The 22,946-nt window shown below is 45.1% G+C and overlaps 1 protein-coding gene across 5 annotated transcripts in view; it reads right to left on the bottom strand.

Moving 5' to 3' along the window:
- Positions 1-22,711, bottom strand: part of LOC140209825 (ceramide synthase 2-like) — an 82,488-nt gene extending 59,777 nt beyond the window's left edge. For 2 of the 5 annotated variants that reach the window (XM_072278364.1, XM_072278359.1), the window contains exons 1-2: positions 22,633-22,700; positions 19,381-19,486 (exon numbers count right to left, since the gene is read on the bottom strand). In XM_072278364.1, the coding sequence (XP_072134465.1) occupies positions 19,381-19,403 (23 nt within the window). In that variant the 5' untranslated portion in view covers positions 19,404-19,486; positions 22,633-22,700. Of the gene's footprint in view, positions 1-19,380; positions 19,487-22,355; positions 22,457-22,632 lie in introns of those variants that run through there. The other 3 variants (XM_072278361.1, XM_072278362.1, XM_072278363.1) reach the window with 3 other exon arrangements.
- Between the last annotated feature and the right edge of the window lie 235 nt (positions 22,712-22,946).

The raw sequence follows: 22,946 nt of genomic DNA on the forward strand, positions 1-22,946 counted from the left end.
AACGTGGGAGGAAACCGTAGCATGGGGAGGAAACCCATGCCGTCACAGGGAGAACGTACGAACTCCTCACGGATAACAGCAAGACTGAACCCGAGTTGCTGGTACTGTAAAGTGTTATGCTAGCTGTGACATTCCCAGGCCTCCAATGAGGTGCCGAACTCAGTCATACAGCATGGAAATTGGCCTTTTGGTCCACACCAACAAGCACCAATTTACACTAATCCCATTCTATGACCCACATTCTAATCAACGACCCCTAGGTTCTATTATTTAGTGTGAAGACCGTGGGACAGAGGAGTAGAATTATAGGCCACTCAGTGCAGCGAGCTTCTCCACCATTCTTAACCCCCTTCTCCTGCCATCCACCTGTCACCTTTGACACCCTTACTAATCAAGTACACTTTAATCTCTGCTTTAAATATACCCAATAACTTGGTCTTCACAGTCACCTGTGGCAATGAATTCCACAGATTCACCACCCTCTGGCTCCAGAAATTCTTCATCTCCCTTCTAAATGGGCACCCTTCTATTCTGAATCTGTGCTCTCTCGTTCTAGATTCTCCCACCATTGGAAACATCCTCTCCACGTCCAGTCTATCCAGGCCTTTCAATATTCAGTAGATTTTAACCAGATCCCCTTTCATTCTCCTGAGCATCCAGTGAGCACAGTCCCACAGCCATCAAACACAATATGTTAGAACTTTCATTTCTGGGATAATTCTCATAAACCCCTGTACCTTCTCCAATGGCAACACATCCCTTCTTAGGTATGGGACCAAAGCTGCTCACAATACTCCAAATGTGGTCTGACCAATGTCTTATAAAGTCTCAGGATTATATCCTTGTTTTTATATTCTAGTCCTCTGATAATATTACATTTCCCTTCCTTACTATAAACACAAGAGAATCTACAGTTGCTGGAAATCCAGAGCAACACAAACAGAATGCTGGAGGAAATCAGGTCAAGGAGTGGCTTAAACTAATATGACAGGGGGATGGGAATCAGTATGATCGAGCTGAGGGTGAGCCAGCACGCTTACAAGTAGATGACATAATATGTAATATGAATGTAAGGAAGGACAAGCCAATGATTGGGTACAAATGCAGAAAGAGCAAAGTTGTACCACAGAGGCAAAATTCACAAGGGAAAAAAATGCAGGACTGAAGGTGCTGTATTTACAAACGTAAATGCATGTAGCATTCAGAATAGGGTGGATGAACTCATGGTGTAATTAGATATTGGTCGGTATGATGTTGTGGACATCATTGAGTCGTGGCTGAAAGAAGGTCATAGTTAGGAAATTAACACCAAAGGATATACTTTGTATCGAAAGGACAGGCAGGAAGGCATAGGCGGTGGTGTGGCTCTGTTGGAAAGAGACGGAATTACATCTTTAGAAAGAGGTGATATTGGGTCAGAGAATGTCAAATCTTTGTGGGTGTAGTTAAGTAACAGCAAGGGTAAAAAAAATCATTATGGGAATCATGTTTAGGCCTCCACATAGTAGCCTGTGTGGTTGAGATTGCAAAGGGGACTGGAAAAGGCATGTAATAAGGATAATATCACAATTGTAATGGGGAACTTCAATATGCAAGGAGATTGGGAAAATCTGGTTGGTGCCTGATCGCAAGAGAGGGAATTTGTTGAATGGCTACAAGATGGCTTTTTAGAGCAGTTTGTGCTCAAGCCTACTCGGGGAAAGGTTATAGAACATAGGAACATAGAAAATGGGTGCAGGAGTAGGCCATTCGGCCATTCGAGCCATTCAGAATGATCATGGCTGATCATCCAACTCAGAACCCTGTACCAGCCTTCCCTCCATACCCCCTGATCCCTTTAGCCACAAGGGCCATATCTAACTCCCTCTTAAATATAGTCAATGAACTGGCCTCAACTGTTTCCTGTGGCAGAGAATTCCACAGATTCACCACTCTCTGTGTGAAGAAGTTTTTCCTCATCTCGGTCCTAAAAGGCTTCCCCTTTATCCTCAAACTGTGACCCCTCGTTCTGGACTTCCCCAACATTGGGAACAATCTTCTTGTATCTAGCCTGTCCAATCCCTTTAGAATTTTATACATTTCAATCAGATCCCCCCTCAATCTTCTAAATTCCAGAGAGTATAAGCCTAATCGATCCAGTCTTTCATCATATGAAAGTCCTGCCATCCCGGGAATCAATCTGGTGAACCTTCTTTGTACTCCTTCTGTGGCAAGAATGCCTTTCCTCAGATTAGGGGACCAAAACTGCACACAATACTCCAGGTGTGGTCTCACCAAGGCCTTGTACAACTGCAGTAGTACCTCCCTGTTCCTGTACTCGAATCCTCTTGCTATGAATGCCAGCATACCATTCACCTTTTTCACCGCCTGCTGTACCTGCATGCCCACTTTCAATGACTGGTGTATAATGACACCCAGGTCTCGTTGCACCTCCCCTTTTCCTAATCGGCCACCATTCAGATAATAATCCGTTTTCCTGTTCTTGCCACCAAAGTGGTTAACCTCACATTTATCCACATTAAATTGCATCTGCCATGAATTTGCCCACTCACCTAACCTATCCAAGTCACCCTGCATCCTCTTAGCATCCTCCTCACAGCTAACACTGCCGCCCAGCTTTGTGTCATCCGCAAACTTGGAGATGCTGATTGGGTGTTGAGTGATAACCCAGATTTTATTAGTCAGCTTAACATAAAGGAGCACATAGGTACCAACGATATAGGTAAAAAAACGGGACGAGGTCCTACAAGGTGAATTTAGGGAGTTAGGAGATAAACTAAAAAGTAGGACCACAAAGGTAATAATCTCTGGATTATTACCAGTGCCACGTGCTAGTCAGAGTAGAAATAGGAGGATATTTCAGATGAATACGTGGCTTGAAAAATGGTGCAAGGGGGAGGGATTCAAATTTCTGGGGCATTGGAACCAGTTCTAGAGGAGGTGGAACCAGTACAAACAGGACGGTCTGCACCTGGGCTGGACTGGAACCAATGTCCTTGGGGAAGCGTTTGCTACTGTTGTTCAGGAGGATTTAAGCTAATGTGGCAGGAGGATGGGAACAAGTGCAGAGAGACAGAGGGATGTAAAATGAGGGTAGAAGCAAAAAGTAGTAAGGTGAAAAGTAAAAGTGGCAGGCCGGCAAATCCAGGGCAAAAATCAAAAAGGGCCACTTTTCAACATAATTGTATAAGGGCTAAGAGTGTTGTAAAAGCAAGCCTGAAGGCTTTGTGTGTCAATGCAAGGAGCATTCAGAACAAGGTGAATGAATTGAATGTGCAGATAGTTATTAATGAATATGATATAGTTGGGATCACAGAGACATGGCTCCAGGGTGACCAAGGATGGGAGCTCAACATTCAGGGATATTCAATATTCAGGAGGGATAGACATGAAAGAAAAGAAGGTGGGGTGGCATTGCTGGTTAGAGAGGAGATTAACGCAATAGAAAGGAAGGACATTAGCCGGGAGGATGTGAAATCAATATGGGTAGAGCTGCACAACACTAAGGGGCAGAAAATGCTGATGGGAGTTGTGTACAGGCCACCTAACAGTAGCAGTGAGGTTGGGGATGGCATTAAATAGGAAATTAGAAACGCATGCAATAAAGGAACAGCAGTTATAATGGGTGACTTCAATCTACATATAGATTGGGTGAACCAAATTGGTAAGGGTGCTGAAGAAGAGGATTTCTTGGAATGTATGCGGGATGGTTTTCTGAACCAACATGTCGAGGAACCAACTGGAGAGCAGGCCATTTCAGACGGGGTACTGAGCAATGAGGAAGGGTTAGTTAGCAATCTTGTCGTGCGAGGCCCCTTGGGTAAGAGTGACCATAATATGGTGGAATTCTTCTTTAAGATGGAGAGTGACATAGTTAATTCAGTAACAAAGGTTCTGAACTTAAAGAAGGGTAACTTTGAAGGTATGAGACGTGAATTAGCTAAGATAGACTGGCAAATGACACTTAAAGGGTTGACGGTGGATATGCAATGGCAAGCATTTAAAGATCGCATGGATGAACTACAACAATTGTTCATCCCAGTTTGGCAAAAGAATAAACCAGGGAAGGTAGTGCACCCGAGGATGACAAGGGAAATTAGGGATAGTATCAATTCCAAACAAGAAACATACAAATTAGCCAGAAAAAGCGGCACACCTGAGGACTGGGAGAAATTCAGAGTCCGGCAGAGGAGGACAAAGGGCTTAATTAGGAAAGGGAAAAATGATTATGAGAAAAAGCTGGCAGGGAACATAAAAACTGACTGTAAAAGCTTTTATAGATATGTGAAAAGAAAAAGATTGGTTAAGACAAATGTAGGTCCCTTACAGTCAGAAACAGGTGAATTGATCATGGGGAACAAGGACATGGCAGACCAATTGAATAATTACTTTGGTTCTGTCTTCACGAAGGAGGACATAAATAATCTTCCGGAAATAGTAGGGGACCGAGGGTCTAGTGGGATGGAGGAACTGAGGGAAATACATGTTAGTAGAGAAGTGGTGTTCGGTAAATTGAAGGGATTAAAGGCAGATAAATACCCAGGGCCAGATGGTCTGCATCCCAGAGTGCTTAAGGAAGTAGCCCAAGAAATAGTGGATGCTTTAGTGATAATTTTTCAAAACTCTTTAGATTCTGGATTAGTTCCTGAGGATTGGAGGGGGGCTAATGTAACCCCGCTTTTTAAAAAAGGAGAGAGAGAAAAAGCAGGGAATTATAGACCGGTTACCCTGACATCAGTGGTGGGGAAAATGCTAGAGTCAGTTATCAAAGATGTGTTAACAGCACATTTGGAAAGCTGTGAGGTCATCGGACAAAGTCAGCATGGATTTGTGAAAGGAAAATCATGTCTGACGAATCTCACAGAATTTTTTGAGGATGTAACTAGCAGAGTGGATAGGGGAGAACCAGTGGATGTGGTATATTTGGATTTTCAAAAGGCTTTTGACAAGGTCCCGCACAGAAGATTGGTGTGCAAACTTAAAGCACACGGTATTGGGGGTATGATATTGATGTGGATAGAGAATTGGTTGGCAGACAGGAAGCAAAGAGTGGGAATAAACGGGACCTTTTCAGAATGGCAGGCAGTGACCAATGGGGTACCGCAAGGCTCAGTGCTGGGACCCCAGTTGTTTACAATATATATTAATGACTTAGACGAGGGAATTAAATGCAGCATCTCCAAGTTTGCGGGTGACACGAAGCTGGACGGCAGTGTTAGCTGTGAGGAGGATGCCAAGAGGATGCAGGGTGACTTGGATAAGTTAGATGAGTGGGCAAATTCATGGCAGATACAATTTAATGTGGATAAATGTGAAGTTATCCACTTTGGTGGCAAAAATAGGAAAACAGATTATTATCTGAATGGTGGCCGATTAGGAAAAGGGGAGGTGCAACGAGACCTGGGTGTCATTGTACACCACTCATTGAAACTGGGCATGCTGGTACAGCAAGAGGTGAAAAAGGCGAATGGTATGCCGACATTCATAGCGAGAGGATTCGAGTATAGGAGCAGGCAGGTACTACTGCAGTTGTACAAGGCCTTAGTGAGACCACACCTGGAGTATTGTGTGCAGTTTTGGTCCCTTAATCTGAGGAAAGACATTCTTGCCATAGAGGGAGTACAAAGAAGGTTCACCAGACTGATTCCTGGGATGGCAGGACTTTCATATGAAGAAAGACTGGATCGACTAGGCTTATACTCTCTGGAATTTAGAAGATTGAGGAGGGATCTGATTGAAACGTATAAAATTCTAAAGGGATTGGACAGGCTAGATGTAGGAAGATTGTTCCTGATGTTGGGGAAGTCCAGAACAAGGGGTCACAGTTTGAGGATAAAGGAGAAGCCTTTTAGGACCGAGATGAGGAAAAACTTCTTTACACAGAGAGTGGTGAATCTGTGGAATTCCCTGCCACAGGAAACAGTTGAGGCCAGTTCATTGGCTATATTTATGAGGGAATTAGATATGGCCCTTGTGGCTAAATGGATCAGGGGGTATGGACCGAGGGCAGGTACAGGGTTCTGAGTTGGATGATCAGCCATGATCATACTGAATGGTAGTGCAGGCTCAAAGGGCCAAATGGCCTAATCCTGCACCTATTTTCTATGTTTCTATAACCCTTAGGAGGCAGTGATCATAATATGACTGAATTCATACTGCAATTTGAGAGGGAGAAGCAGAAGTTACATGTATCAGTATCACAATGGAATAAAGGAAATTACAGAGGCATGAGAGAGGAGCTTGCCCAGGTGGATTGGATGGGGATACTGGCAGGGTTGACAGCAGAACAGCTTCTGGGAATAGTTCCACAGAAGTAGTTCTCAAATGGCAAGACTAGGCAACTGTGACTGACAAGGAAAGTTAGGGAATGCATAAAGGCCAAGGAAAGGGATATAAGGTGTGGGAAGTTGGATGATTGGAAAGTTTTTAAAATCCAACGAAAGGCACCTAAAAAAGCTATAAAGAAGGGAAAAGATTAAATATGAAGACAAACCAGCAATAATATAAAGCAGGATACCAGAAGTTTTTCGGTTATATAAAGAATAAAAGGGAGGTGAGAGTTGATATTGGACCACTGGAAAATGATGCTGGTGAGTTAGTAATGGGGGACAAAGAAATGGTAGATGAACTTAATAAGTACTTTGCTTCAGTCTTTACTGTGGAAGACACTAGCTGTGTGCCAGAGGTCTGTGAGCATCAGGGAGCAGGAGTGAGTGTCATTGCTATTACAAAGGAAAAAGTGCTCAGCAAACTCAAAGGTCTTAAGGTGGATAAGTTACTGGACCAGATGGACTACATTCCAGAGTCCTGAAAGAGGTTACTGAAGAGATAATGGATGCATTGGTCAGGATTTTTCAAGAATCACTTGATTCTGGCATGGTCACGGAGGACTGGAAGATTGCAAATGTCACTCCACTCTCTAAGGGTGGAAGACAAAAGAGAGGAAATTAGAAGCCAGATAGCTTAACCTCAGTGGTTGGGAAAGTGTTGGACTCCATTACTAAGGACGAGGTTTCAGGGTACTCGGAGACTAATGATAAAATATGTCAAACTGCACATGGTTTCTGTAAAGGGAAATCTTGCCTGATAAATCTGTTAGAATTCTTCAAGGAAGTAACAAGCAGGATGGACAAAGGAGAGGATGTCATTTACTTAGATTTTCAGAAGGGATTTGACAAGGTGCCCCACATGAGGCTGCTTAACAAGATAAGATCCTATGGTGTTACAGGAAAGATACTGGCATGGATAAAGGAATGGCTGACAGGCAGGAGTCAGTGAGTGGGAATACAGGGGGCCTTTTCAGGTTGGTTGCCAGTGACTAGTGGTGTTCCTCAGGGGTCAGTATTGGGACAGCTACTTTTTACATTGTTTGTAAATGATTTAGATAATGGAATTGACTGCATTGTGGCAAAGTTTGCAGATGTACAAAGATAGGTGGAGGGGTAGGCAGTGCTGAGTAAACAATGTGATTGCAGCAGGACTTAGACAAGTTGGAAGAATGGACAAAAAAGTGGCCGATGGAATACTGTGCTGGGAAAAGTATGATATTGCATTTTGGTAAAAGCAACAATAGTGCAGACTATTATCTAATTGGGGAGAAAATTCAAACATCAGAGGTGCAGATGGACTTGGGAGTTCTCATGCAAGACTCCCAGAAGTTTAATTCACAGCTTGAGTCTGTGGTAAAGACAGCAAATGCAATGTTGCCATTTATTTTAAGGGGAATACAATATAAAAACAAGGAAATAATGCTGGAGCTTTATAAGACACTAGTCCGGCTGCATTTGAAGTACTTTCATCAGTTTTGGGCCCCTTATCTCAGAAAGGATGTACTGTCATTGGAGAGAGTCCAGAGGAGGTTCAGGAGGATGATCCCAGGAATGAAAGGGTTAACATACAAGGAGCATTTGGCAGCTTTGGGCCTGTACTCACTGAAATTTAGAAGAATGTGTGGGGATTTCATTAAGACCCATAGAATGCTGAAAAGACTAGATAAGGTGGATGAGGAGAGCATGTTTCCTATGGTGGGGGTATCCAGAACTAGAAGGCACAGCCCCAAAATTGAGGAGCAACCTTTTAGGAGGTAAGGAGGATTTTTTTTTAGCCAATCTGTGAATCTGTGCAATGCTCTGTCAGACTGCGGTGGAGGCCAAGTCTGTGGGTATATTCAAAGCTGAAGTTGACAGATTCCTGATTGGTTGGGGCATCAAGGGATATAGTGAGAGGGCAGATGTATGGAGTTGAATGGGATCTGGGATCAGCCATGATGGGCTGAATGGCCTAATTCTGCTACTATGTCTTATGGTCTAAGCAGCATTTATGGAGAAGAATAAACAGTTGACGTTTTGGGCTCAGACTTTTCATCAGAACTGGAAAAGCTGGAGGCTGAAAACAGAATATGGTGACATGAGAAGAAACGCATTAGCTCCTATAAGGTGATATGTGAAACCAGATGAGGAGGAAGGTGGATGGGTGAGGCTTCATCCCCTCCTCCCATACACCTCTCCATAGATGCTGCTTGACCTGCTGAGTTCCTCTTGCATTTTGCATGTGTTACTCTGCCTTCCTTCCCATCAACTCAATCAGAAAGTTAAGCTTTAAGTTAGGAAACTTGCACTAGGACTCCAAAGACCCTTTGCATCTCCAAATTATGTATTTGCTCCATGAAATATGCTTTATTTCTTCTACCAAAGCGCATGACCATACACTTGCCTACACTGAACAGCAGAGCTACAAAGGCACTTAACAGCAACTCCTTCCAGCTCGTATGCGGAAACAGCTTAATCTACCTTTGATGTCTTTCTTTTTCTTTTTCAGGGTGGATGGGGTTCTGTCGTAGACCCTGATCTAGAGCTACACTCAAACATCTGTTCTTTGTGGTGATGGGACCCACTCACGACCGGTCACTTTTTGAATCCCCAAAGACATGGCCCAGAAGATTAGCGTGCCTTTGGAGTTCTGCAGCTTCGCGGCCCTGTGGATGGGCCGATTCTGCGCCAGTGCCACCGACTCACATGTCGCGGGAGACAACAGAACACAGGGTGCAGCAGATCAGCTATCAGAGGTTCTGTACTTGGCAAATCTCACTCTCTCTTTCTCTTGTTGGTGGGGGAAGAGTTTGTTGCTCATTCTCGAGTTGGAAAACGTGGAAAAAAGCGACTTGACTGACTTTATCTTTTCAAATCAGCTAGTTTTGTTGTGTCACCCCTCTCACTGTGAAAGGGAACACCCCTCTGCCCCTTTACTAGGGAGAGAGAGCCTGCAGTATGTCAAATTGTCAGGTGACTGATTACTTTTTGTTGTACTGCAGATCAGGGGCTTTCTTGGGGACTTTGCCATTGCCTGCTTGGTGGGTAGTGGGTGCTGATGTTGTTTTGCAGAAGTAAGTGAGATGGGGAGGGGGAGGGTCATTGCTTTGTTGTTTGTGCAGGGAGAGGGGGAGTAGGGGGTCTTTCCTGCTGTTTGTGCGGGGGAGGGGGGGTGGGGGTCTTTGCTGCTGTTTGTGCGAGAGAAAGGGGGAGTAGGGGGTCTTTGCCGCTGTTCATTCGGGGGAGGGGGAGTAGAGGGCCTTTGCTGTTTGTGGGGGGAGAGGGGGAGGAGGGGGTCTTTGCTGCTGTTTGTACGGGGGAGAGGGGGAGTAGAGGGTCTTTGCTGTTTGTGAGGGGGAGAGGGGGAGGAGGGGGGTCTTTGCTGCTGTTTGTATGGGGAGGGGGGAGTAGGGGGTATTTGCTGCTGTTTGTGAGGGGGAGAGTGGGTGTGGGGGTCTTTTCTGCTGTCTGTGTGAGGGAGAGGGGGAGTAGAGGGTCTTTGTTGCTGTTTGTGCAGGGAGAGGGGGAGTAGGGGGTCTTTCTTGCTGTTTGTGCGGGGGAGAGGGGGGTGGGGGTCTTTGCTGCTGTTTGTGCGAGAGAAAGGGGGAGTAGGGGGTCTTTGCTGCTGTTCATTCGGAGGAGAGGGGGAGTAGAGGGTCTTTGCTGTTTGTGAGGGGGAGAGGGAGGAGGGGGTCTTTGCTGCTGTTTGTACGGGGGAGAGGGGGAGTAGGGATTCTTCACTGCTGTTTGTGTGAGGGAGAGGGGGAGTAGAGGGTCTTTGCTGTTTGTGAGGGGGAGAGGGAGGAGGGGGGTCTTTGCTGCTGTTTGTATGGGGAGAGGGGATTTGTTGCTGATTGTGAGGGGGAGAGGGGGTGTGGGGGTCTTTTCTGCTGTCTGTGCGAGGGAGAGAGGGAGTAGGGGGTCTTTGCTGCTGTTTGTGCGGGACAGAGGGGGAGTAGAGGGTCTTTGCTGTTTGTGTGGGGGAGAGGGGGAGTAGAGGGTCTTTGCTGTTGTTTGTACAAGGAGAGGGGGAGTAGAGGGTCTTTGCTGTTGTTTGTACAGGGAGGGGGGAGTAGAGGGTCTTTACTGCTGTTTGTGCAGGACAGAGGGGGAGTAGGGGGTCTTTGCTGCTGTTTGTGTGGGAGAGAGGGGGAGTGGGGGTCTTTGCTGCTGTGTGTGGGGGAGAGGGGGAGTTGGGGGTCTTTGCTGCTGTTTGTGCAAGGGAGAGAGGGAGTGGGGGTCTTTGCTGCTGTTTGTGCGGGGGAGAGGGGGAGTAGGGGGGTCTTTGCTGCTGTTTGTGCAGGGGAGAGGAGGAGTAGGGGGTCTTTGCTGCTGTTTGTGTGGGGGAGAGGGGAGTAGGGGGTCTTTGCTGTTGTTCATGTGGGGGAAAGGGGGAGTAGAGGGTCTTTGCTGTTTGTGCGGGGAGAAGGGGTCTTTGCTGCTGTTTGTACGGGGAGGGGGAGAGGGGGAGTAGGGGCTCTTTGCTGCTGTTTGTGCAAGGGAAAGGGGGAGTAGAGGGTCTTTGCTGCTGTTTGTACAGGGAGAGGGGGAGTAGGGGGTCTTTGCTGCTGCTTGTGTGGGGAGAGGGGGTGTGAGGGTCTTCAGGGTTCTGACATTTTAAATCTCATTCATTCTTTGGGGCACTCTTCTGTTTTCGTAGATGTCTGTGAAGAACAAGAATATCACGATGTATATTGCATACATTTCTCTGATAATAAATAGAACTATTGAACTATTATTGTATCCCATCTGCCTCTTCCTTGGCCATTGTCCTAATCTATCCAAGACTGTTTGCAGATTCCTCAGTACTACCTGCCCCTCCACCTATCTTTATATCATCCAAAACTTGGCCTCAAAAACATCAATTCTGGCATCCAGATTATTAACATGATTTTTAATGTAACAGACCCAACATTGACTTCTGCAGAATGGCACAAATCGCTGGCAGTCAACCAAAGAACTGCTTTATTCCCACTCTTTGCCTTCTGCCAGTTAGCCAATCAGCTACCCATGTGGGTACCTTTTCTGTAATACCATGCGCTCTCATCTTGTCTAGCATCCGCATGTGTGGCACCTTGTCAAAGACCTTCTGAAAATCAAAGTAAACAACATCCACTGACTCTCCTTTGTCTATCGTGCCTTTTAGTTTCCTCAAAGAATTTCAACAGATGTGTCCGGTAGAATTTCCCTTTAAGGAAATCATACTGACTTCTGCCCATTTTATAGTGTGCCCAAGCACCCCGAAACCACATCCTTAATAATCTTCTGTAACACCTCGCAAACCACCATAGTCAGGCTGATTGACTTATAATTTCACATCGTTTGTCTCCTTCCCTTCTTAAAGAGTCAAGTTACATTTGTAACTTTTCTGTCATCCAGAACCATTGAAGAAAGATCATTACTCATGCCATACAATCTCTTCAGCTATCTGTTTCAGAATACTGGGGCATAGTCCACCTTGTCCAGGTGACCGACCTTCAGGCCTTTCATCTTCCCAAGCACCATCTCCTTAGTAATAGCAACTACCCTCACTTCTGTCCCAACTCTCTCAAATATCTGGCATGCTGCTGGTGTCTTCCTCATTGAAGACTGATACAAAATAACCATTTAGTTCATTTGCCATTTTTTTGTTCTCCATTACTATCTCTCCAGGATCATTTTCCAACAGTTCAATGTCCTTTTTGCCTCTTTAAATATGAGAAAAATGTTGGCATCCTCTTTTATATTAATGGCTAGCTTACGCTTAAATTACATCTTCTCCCCTTATTGCTATCCGAAACACTGTTTATTCTCTTCCATAGACGCCTCCTGATTCTGCTGAGTTCCTCCAGCATTTTGTCTTTGCAGCTCAAGACCTCCAGCATCTGCCGAACCTCTTGCGTCTGTTCCAGCATTTTCCATTTTGTTTCAGATTTCCAGCATCTTTAGTTTTTTTTTAATTTTCAATTCAGTCACCCGAGCTTTCACTTGTTACAGGGTCTCTGCACTTTGTACACGTTGTTCAGTGCCAGAAATATTCCACATGTAAGGCAGCATCTAAGCCCTTCTGAAAAAGGGGTCTTTGACCCAAACCCTTTGTCATTCCAGAGACGTTAGTGACTAGCACCAATTGTGCAGCACTTCTGGAATGTAAAGGAACTAAACAAACCATTTTTATTTGCACATGACACTAGACTTCCACAAGTTTATTCGTCACTGGGCAAAGATCACAACCTGATTATCAGAGTTGCTCAGGGTTTGCTTTCATTAACCTGACGTGGGAAATTTGATAACAGGACACACCCCACAATTAAACACAACAGCATGCTGTACTTGTTGAAAGGTGCTTTGTGAAGGCACAAAGTCAAGGAACACAGCAGCCAGCCCTTATCTACTGACTTCCCGTCATACCCTTTCATTCCACCCACAATCCCATCAGTTCCCACCAGATTCTACCCACAGCCTGAGGATAACCAGTAGTGGCCAACCCACTCGTCCTTGGGATGTGGGAAGAAACAGAAGCCATTGCCCCGCCCCCACCCCGGGAAGGAACCTCAGGTAGTCACAGGGAGAACGTGCAAACTCAACACGGGCAGCACTGGAGGTTGGAATTGAACCGAAGTGCTTGGAATTTGATTCAGCAGCACCATAGCATGAACACAGGCCCTTTGGCCCAACAAGTCCATGCTGACCATTGTACCCGCCTCGTTAGTCCCAATTCCCTGCAATCATCCCATAACTCTTTAAAGGCATATCCCTTTGAGCAGCCATGATCTTACTGAAGGACAGGGCAGTCACAAGAGTATAAGTAGTGTAATCCTGCTTCTCAGGTTTACTGCCACTGACATAAATCATGTCCCTTCATGTAACCTATCCAAGCGTTTCTTAAATGATGTCATTACATCTGCCTCAGTCACTTCTTTTCGTAGCTCACAGTCTCTGAGTAAAAAACGTTACCTCTTAGGTCACTTTTGAATCTTTTCCCTCTCACCCCAAGCCTTGTTTTGTGGAAGAATTTATGGTCCATCCACTTTATCTAACCCCATCATAATTTTAAACACTCTTATCAGTTCACCCCTTATTCTCACTAGCTCCAAGGAACTCCAACCAAACTCTCCCTATAACTTAGGCCCTCTTGTCATAGCAACATCCTCAAATCTTTTCTGTACTCTTCCCAATGGAACCACATCTTTTCTAAGAGCAGAGTGACCCAAGTGCTGCATCACCAACGTCTTATAGAATGTATCAACGTGCCACGGCCATCTGTCTTCCTATACCGCCAAGGAAGAGGAGCAGTTCCTTGAAGTCAGGTTCAGCACACCTACTGCCGACCTGTGCTGATTCTGGGAGATGGGAAGACTGTGGGAGATCCTGGACTAGTCACTGTACCTGGCAGGGACAGGGATCATTTACATGGTGGAAGATATGTATGTGCACCTGTAATGGCATAAAATCCCTCCACAATTGTGTAGCAAATAAGAAACAATAGAAATACTGAATTCTTCCCATCCTCCCCCCCACAACAAAGGGAAGTTCATCCTTGATCTCAGGGCAGGAACATCAGCCACCAATGAATTCTCTTCAAAGTACATTTCGGGACACAAGAACAGGACATCTGTATCAATTTTACAAGGAGAGGATGCTCTGAGATGCTTTAATAACTAACACTGCAAGATCCCAATCAAGCACAATAATTCCTGATGGATTTTATGCTCAAGTTGTTGGTGGAACACTGATCTATAGCCTCTTTAAGAGATAAGAAATGAATGGGAACAGCCTCAGTCATCTCACTAAAGCACTGCCTGAATTGTAAACCAGCTGCACAACAAACCCAGTCCTAACCTGCAGGTGTGCCTGGGGTTCCCAAACACGTTTCATCTTTCAACGTCCTCCCAACTGCTGTTTGTGTTTGTTCTCCTGGAGGCTAACCAGATCCCAACACACATTATGGTTGAGACTGTTTCATTCCTGCGAACACCACTACATCTCAGACCAGTGAGGGGGAGGGAAAAGAAACAGATGCTTTGCCCACAACTCCAATCCTATTCTACCATTATTTGGTCTACAGCCTCTTTTGTCTTGGTGATTCGTGTACTTATCCAGATGCTTCTTACTGGGGGAGTCTCTAACATAATGAAACATGGACAGTTCATTCCAGATACTGTACCAGCCAGCTCCAGGTTAAAAAAAAAGGTTCTTCTTCAGATGCACTCTAACTCTCTTTTCCTATACCTCAAAACATAAACCTCTGTTTAGACACAAAGGCTATAGGCAAAGTTTCTTACTATTCATCATGTTTATGTAGCTCAATCAGGTCAGCTTTTGACCTTCTCAGCTCAAAGAAAACAAGCACAATTATTTCTCTTAACTGGAACACTTTATCCCAGCCAATCTCCTGTGCATCCTCTCCAGACAAACTCTATTCTTCTGATATTGGGGTAACCTGAAATGTATACAGCCAATGTTTTCTAACATTGCACCCTCATCTCCCTGCCCTTATATTCTGTGTCTAGCTAATTGAAGCAACCACGAATTAAGACTAGATTTTTGGATGATAATGTCAAAGGGGCAGGGTATAGATGAGAACTAGGATGGACCCTTGGAGGGCATGAGAATGAACAATGGAAAAAGAAGTCACTGTTGGTGATTCTGGGACAATTAGGTGTCAGCACTGAATTCACACCTTTGTGACCATGGCGTATGCAAGTAATGTGCTAACTACACAAAATAACAGCTAAACAGCACAATGGTGCAGCCAACAAATGGACACCATGAAAATGAGAAATTGTGTAGATGCTAGAAATCCAAAACAACACACGCACACAAAATGCAGGAGGAAATCAGCAGGCATCAAGGGAAATGAATGAACATTCAATATGTCAGGCCGAGACCCTTTCCATCCAGGGGGTCAGTGTGGACATGGTGGAGGATTACAGATACCTGGGGATACGAATTGACAATAAACTGGACTGGTCAAAGAACACTGAGGCTGTCTACAAGAAGGGTCAGAGCAATCTCTACTTCCTGAGGAGACTGAGGTCCTTTAACATCTGCCGGACGATGCTGAGGATGTTCTACGAGTCTGTGGTGGCCAGTGCTGTCATGTTTGCTTTTGTGTGCTGGGGCAGCAGGCTGAGGGTAGCAGACACCAACAGAATCAACAAACTTATTCGTAAGGCCAGTGATGTTGTGGGGATAGAACTGGACTCTCTGACGGTGGTGTCTGAAAAGAGGATGCTGTCTAAGTTGCATGCCATCTTGGTCAATGTCTCCCATCCACTACATAATGTACTGGGTGGGCACAGGAGTACATTCAGCCAGAGACTCATTCCACCGAGATGCAGTACAGAGCGTCATAGGAAGTCATTCCTGCCTGTGGCCATCAAACTTTACAACTCCTCCGTTGGAGGTTCAGACACCCTGAGAACAATAGGCTGGTCCTGGACTTATTTCATAATTTACTGGCATAATTTACATATTACTATTTAACTATTTATGGTTCTATGATTATTTATTATTTATGGTGCAACTGTAATGAAAACCAATTTCCCCCTGGAATCAATAAAGTATGACTATGACTTATCAGGACTGAAAAGGAAGGGAGTAGATGCTAGAATAAAAAGGTGGGGAGGGGGTGAGGGAAAGGAGGATAGCTAGAAGGTGAAGGTGAAGCCAGGTGGGTAGGAAATATAAAGGGCTGAAGAGCAAGTAATCTGATAGAAGAGGAGAGTGGACCATGGGGGAAAGAAAAGGAGGAGGGGCACCAGGAGGAAGTGATAGGCAGATGAAAATAGGTAAGAGGCCAGACTGGGGAATAGAAGAGATGAGGGAGAGGGATTTTTTTTAAACTGGAAGGAGAAATTGATATTCATGCCATCAGGTTGGAGGCTACCCTAACAGAATATAAGGTGTTGCTCCTCCACCCTGAGGTTGGCCTCATTGTGGCACAAGAGGAGGCCATGGACCGACATGGGACTGAATTAAAATGTTTGGCCAGCTGGAAGCTTCGATTTAGATGAATGAAGCCGAAATGCTTGATGAAGCGGTCCCCCAATTTATGACTGGGTCCCACCAATGTCAAGGAGACTACATCTGGAGCGCTGGAAACAATAGACAACCCCAGCAGATTCACAGGTGAAGTGTTGCCTCACCTGGAACGGCCGTTAGGGAACCTGAATGGAGGTGAAGGAGGTGGTGAGCCACATATTTAATCAGACACAACATCCAGGAAGAACTCAGCAGGTCAGGCAACATCTATGGAGCAAAGTAAACAGCCAACATTTCGCATCAGGCCTAAAAATTAGACTTTATTGTGCTCCATAAATGCCGAATTCCTCCCGCATGTTGTGGGTGTTGTTCAAGATTTCTAGCATTTGTAAAACCTCTTGTAATCACACTTTCCAATACGTGGGAATATTACAAAAACGGGTGGATCAGATGACCAAACCAAGACACAGCTTTGGTTTGGTGACTGAATACACAAGTACTTTCCATCGTGCTTGGAGGACAACTTACAATCACCTTGGCAGAAGGAAATCAAAAACAGGTGTGGTAGCAAAATTACCAATAGCAACACTGCACTAAAGATTCTTGAAGGTGTGAAAATGGAAGAATTCGAGGACTTCCAGGGAGTGAGGCATGTCGAATCATGTGTCATCAATGACAAAAGGGAGGGGACAAGGTGCCAAGGAGACAAGAGGAAGGCAAAGTACCTGAATTGGGAAACAAAGCTGTGAGGGTGTCTCAGAGGCTGTGTGGTGTGGCTCTGAGACATCCTCACGTGACAAAGAGGGCTTGGAATGTGATAGGTTGTGACTCAAATTTCAATGTTGTTGCCAAGAGATGAATGGAACTTGTTAAAGGATAGTTTCTAGTTAGTGGGATTTGGACCAGAAGGGATCTTTACAGGGAACGGTTGGAAATTCCAGTGAATATTCTGTAACCCATTATACACTGAATCCCCAGCCAACATGTCTGTGTCTAGCGCATACAAATCTGTCATTTCATAATCTTCAATCAGAATGGGTTTACTCTAAGGTTCTCCATGAAACCAGTGAGGGATCAGTATAGAAAAATCTGGGGCAAGCGCTAGAACAATACCACATTTCTCCAAGACGCTGACCTCCAATTCACTTTGGGCATCGAATGACCCACCTCTTTTGCACATCATTAAAGTCCGCTGCCTTTATCCAAGCAAATGGGAGCCTGGTCTTGCCTTTCCCTCTTTCCCTGACCTTCATGAAACAATCTAAAGATCAGGCTGTTCCAGTCCCCTCCGGTGCCCATATCTTTGTGCTCAGCAATCTCAATCCCTGCTGCTTTATCGGGAGACGGCTGTTCCCTTTAGAACGGAAAGAAGAGGACAAATGGAATATAAGGCCTAACGTGAATATAAAATCACTATCCGAGTTCCAAGCCATCTTTGGACTACTTTTGAAGTGGCCTCACTATGTGAAAAATGTGGCAGCCAACATGCACAGAGCAAGATCCCACAACGAGATGGATTTCCTCTTCTGGAGTCATTTGGAGGATAAATATTGGTCAGACCACCCTTTCTCTTATTTAAATAGTGTCATGCCTTTCAAAGGCAGGCACAGACTCAGTTTAACATTTCATCCAAATGATTTTGTCCTCTGAAATCAGTCGATGAGGAAATGGAAGAGTGGGTTAGCAAGTTTGCAGATATTGTCAAGGTTGGTGTTGTTGTAGATAGTGTAGAAGGTTTCTGTACATTACAACAGGACGCTGATAGGATGGAAAGCTGGACTGAGAAGTAGCAGATGAAGTTCCATCCAAAAAGATGTGAAGTGCTTCACTTTGGAAGTTCAAACTTAAAGGCAGAGTACAGGGTTAATGGCAGAATTCTTAGCAGTGTGAAGGAACAGAGGGATCTTGGTTCATATCCATAAATCCCTCAAGGTTACAGTGCAAATTGACTGGTTAAAGTGTATGATGGTTTGGCCTTCATTAGTCAGGGGACAGAGTTCAAGAGCCACAAGGTAGAGTTCAGCTCTGTAAACTCTGGTCAGATCACACTTGTCGAGTAATATGTTCTATTCTGGTAATCCCATTGTAGGATGTGGAAGCTTCAGAGAGGGTGAAAAGGAAATTTACCAGGGATGCTGCCCGGATCAGAGAGCACATCTTATGAGAATAGGCTGAGCGTTTCTCATTGAAGTGAAGGAGGAGGGGGAGAAGTGACTTGACAGAGGAGTACAAGATAACAAGGAGCATTGATAGTAACAACCAGCACCTTTTTCCCAGGGCAGAAATGGCTAATACAAGAGGGCAAAATTTTACGGTGATTGAAGGAAAGTATGGGGGGGAATGTTAGGAGTACGTTTGTATGCATGGAATGAAGGTGGTAGAGGCAGATATATTGAGACACTGAAGAGCTGAAGTGATTTGAGAGGTTGGTCATGGCCTGAATTAATTCCTGCCTAACAAGGACATGGGCCCACTGCAATTTGCCTACTAACGGTGAGATAGATTGGTTGGTTGAGTGGTGTCACAACCACCTTGCACTCAACATCAGTAGGACCCATGTAAGATTGTGGACTTCAAGGTGGGGAAGTTGAGGCAACATACACCAGTCCTCAGAGGGATCAGCAGTGGAAAGGGTGAGCAGTTTCACGTTCCTAGGTGTCAATATCTCTGAAGATCTATCTTGGGCCCAACATAATGATGCAAGGACAAAGAAGGCATGATGTTGGTGGAGAACTTGTGTGCAGAATGGACCATGTGAATTTAAAAGCAGTGTGGTATTTGGAGGGAAGGTTGAAGAAATTGATGAGCTCAGCATGAGTGCATCAAGCAGCACCAATGCAGTCAACAATGCAGCACAGAAAGATTCGGGGAAATATTACCGGGAAGGGCTTGGAACATGGACTGTTTCGCATCACCAATGAAACAGTGGGCGTAGCTGGGGCCCATGCAGTTGTCCATGGCTACCTGGCCCTCTGAGGTCCTGCAGTCCAGGGGTTCCCAACCTGGGGTTCACAGACCCTTTGTTTAATGGTCGGGGTCCATGGCATAAAAAGGTTGGGAACCCTAGCCCTAGAGCTTAGAGTTCAATCTAACCCTTTCCACTTACTATGCTCTCCATTTTTCTTTCATCTATATTCCTATCTCGGAGTCTCAGAATCAGGTGTAATATCACTGATGTTCCTTATGTTGTGAAATTTGTTGTTTTACAGCAGCTGTAACAAAGAACTAAATTAGCTCAAGAAATATGCAGTATATATAAACATTAAATAAGTAGGGCAGAAAGAGAGCAAAAATATTGAGGTAGTGTTCATAGGTTGCATCATTGTTACTTCAGAAATCTGATGACAGATCAACATGTCTTGAGGGTCCTGTATCTCCTCTCTGATGGTAGCAATAAGAGAATGTGTTCTTGGGTGATGGGGATCCTTCATCTCCAGCCCTTTACCTTTCCCACCCACCTGGCGTCACCTCTCACCATGTGGCTTGTCCTCCTTCCTCTCCTCCTACCTTTTTTATTCTAGCATCTTCCCCCTTCCTTTCCAGCCCTAAAGGACCCGATTCCCAACCCGAAACATTGACTGTTTATTCATTTCCATAGATGCTGGTTGACCTGCTGAAATCCTCCAACATTTTGTGTGTTGTTCAGGGGTGGATTGATGCTGGAGTGGGTTAAAAGGACGGCACAGCATTGTGGGACAAAGGGTCTTTACTGATCTATGTCCCATATTACTCATTACTGGAACAGGAACAGCAGGCAGCATCAGAGATGCTCTGAAATCCAAGAGGACCTACAACGAAGAACGCTCTGCCACAGGGAAGGTCCACGTAACACACATTAGTCATCACACACAGATATCAGAGAATGAAGTTGGATAAAGCCCAGAAGTCTCATTCAACTCAATAAAAGAAAACAGGACTCATGACATCATTCTGTCCACTCTCGATAAAAATACTCCCTAGTGCCTCACCACCTTCAGAACCTGGTTTGCAGGACATCATTCTGAAAGGATACAGAAACATAGAAAACCTACAGCACAATACAGGCCCTTCAGCCCACAAAGCTGTGCCAAACATGTTCTTACCTTAGAAATTACCTAGGGTCACCCATAGCCCTCTATTTTTTTTGAGCTCCATGTACCTGTCCAAGAGTCTCTTAAAAGACTCTATCATATCCACCTCCACCACCATCACTGGCAGCCCATTCCACGCACTCACCACTCTCTGCATAAAAAACTTACCCCTGACATCTCCTCTGTACCTACATCCAAGCACCTTAAAACTGTGCCCTCTCGTGCTTGTCATTTCAGCCCTGGGAAAAAGCCTCTGACTATCCACACGATCAATGCCTCTCATCATCTTGTACACCTCTATCAGGTCACCTCTCATCCTCTGTCGCTCCAAGGATAAAAGGCCAAGTTCACTCAACCTAATCTCATAAGGCATGCTCCCCAATCCAGGCAACATCCTTGTAAATCTCCTCTGCACCCTTTCTATAGTTTCCACATACTTCCTGCAGTGAGGCGACCAGAACTGAGCACAGTACTCCAAGTGGGGTCTGACCAGGGTCCTGTATGGCTGCAACATTACCTCTCAGCTCCTAAACTCAAATATATACAAATACTTCAACAAACTGCAATTTAATGCTGAACACAAGCAAAATAATGGAGGTGCTACAAACCAGAAGTGTGTAAAATGATCAGCAGGCTGGCCAGAATCAGAGAAAGTGAAGGTTTCAAATGAAGGATTGTTTATTGGAACTGGAAAAAGAGAGTGTTTAGAGAATGAGAAAAGGGGATGAAGAGGACAGTATCGATAGAGCTCATTCAGAATGGACTTTAAAAAGCGAAGGATGAATGATAGTAAAAATGAAACAAAAAACTCAGACTGCAGGAAGTCTAATGAGGAATATTTTTAAGTCAATTGTAAAACAAGGAGTGACCTGCCAGAAATAAGAAAAAAACTAGTGTGGTCTGAGGCCCTGTCACAACTGTAAAAAGGGAATCAGTTGTAAGGTTGCTGGAAAAAAATCAAGTCAAATGAAAGATCATTGATCGAAAACAATAATCGTTTTGCTATTTTCTTTTTTTTAATTTCAGAATTCTAACACCTGCAGATTTTAAGTGTGCTGGTATCAGAATAGGGGCATATACAAGCTGCCATTTAAACAAGACCACTCAGGGGAACACACTTTCGAAACACAGTGGATGATACAGGGGTTAAAGGGTTCAATGAAGCCAGATTTCATTTTTTATTCTCCCAAATGCATATATAGAAAATATAAAAGATGAGGAAATTAAGATGTAAATGAATCAAATGTTGGTACACTATTTCCTCAGAACAAGGCCCTTCCAGGACAACGGCTAGAAGCATTTCTCTATCCACACAGCTGAGGGGCTGGGAAGATAATGGAAATACTAAAAATCTCATTTTCTAGACTTATGTCAACAATCTGAAGGGTTTGTGACACCATGAAGTCACAAAGATCATGTTTTCCAACAACTAGTAGTCTGGGCTCGAAGGGCAGAATGGCCTCTCCAAGCGTGCATGGGAAGCAGAGACCGAAAGGTGAGAAACGTCCAGCAGCCACGGCTGCCGGGGTCACCTTCGCAAACTCTTTCCTTGGACTGCACATGGTGATCGAGAACCGCAGGACCTGGGGAGAAGGTCGTGCCGAAAGCTGTGCTAGATCCCAACAATAAACAGGAGCAGAAAGGAGGGGGGCGACCCGGGATCGCTAATTGTTAAGTGACCCACGCTACAGATCGGGATCGGGGCAGGAGAGCGGCGTGTGTTCTGCCAAACCCGCGGTCCCGCTGCCGTCCGGGCTTATCTCGGAACAGCTGACCGACCAGAGAGCACGGAAACCCGGCGAGCCGAAGGGCGGCGCCGCGCTCCCTGCTTCGTTACTAGTTCGGCCGGTTGCCGCCACATTCCTGGGCTACAGAAGCCGCAAGCTCCTCGGCACTCAGCGGACGGGGTGGGGGGTGGGAAGAAAACTTCCAACTACCTCCAACATTACGACATCGCAAGACCAGAACCTACACACGCCCTGACTTTAAAGGCACCTTGAAACGACTTCACCTTCGGTGTAGAAATCAGGGGACGATGGTAAACCCTCCAGCGGCGATCAGCAATTCCTGATACCGATACTGACCCTGACGCCCAGCGCTCGCCACACTTGGCCAGTGACCGAACTGTACCTGGAGCTCTGAACCCCCACGATCACCTTGCTTCCTCCCCCACCCCACCCCCAACCCTACCGCAACGTACAGTACCAAACATTAACCCAGCCTGCAACTGACATTTGAATATAAAGACACGGTTCTGGGCGAAAAACAGAAACAAAACCACGGCTCACCTATCAAGACTTCACTTCCACAAGACTTTAACTGAGGAGCTTCGGACTGGTAGAAACTCCTGCGCACATGTCCTGCCCAGCAAACAGGCGGGTTGCTTAGAAGTTCGCGTTCACGCCCTCTACAACTATTGCTCCAAATCTGATGCGTGCACTTCGCAATACCTTAAAGGCACCCTGCCTTTAACTTTAAACCCTATTCTAAACTTCATTCACATAAACTATGTGCAGAAAATACAAAGCAATAGGCGATTTGCTCCGCATTCGTGATCTCATCCAGTTTATACATTCATAATGCGGTCATGTTGATATATATT

This window comes from Mobula birostris, chromosome 14 (assembly GCF_030028105.1).
Source record: "Mobula birostris isolate sMobBir1 chromosome 14, sMobBir1.hap1, whole genome shotgun sequence".
NCBI lineage: Eukaryota > Metazoa > Chordata > Chondrichthyes > Myliobatiformes > Myliobatidae > Mobula > Mobula birostris.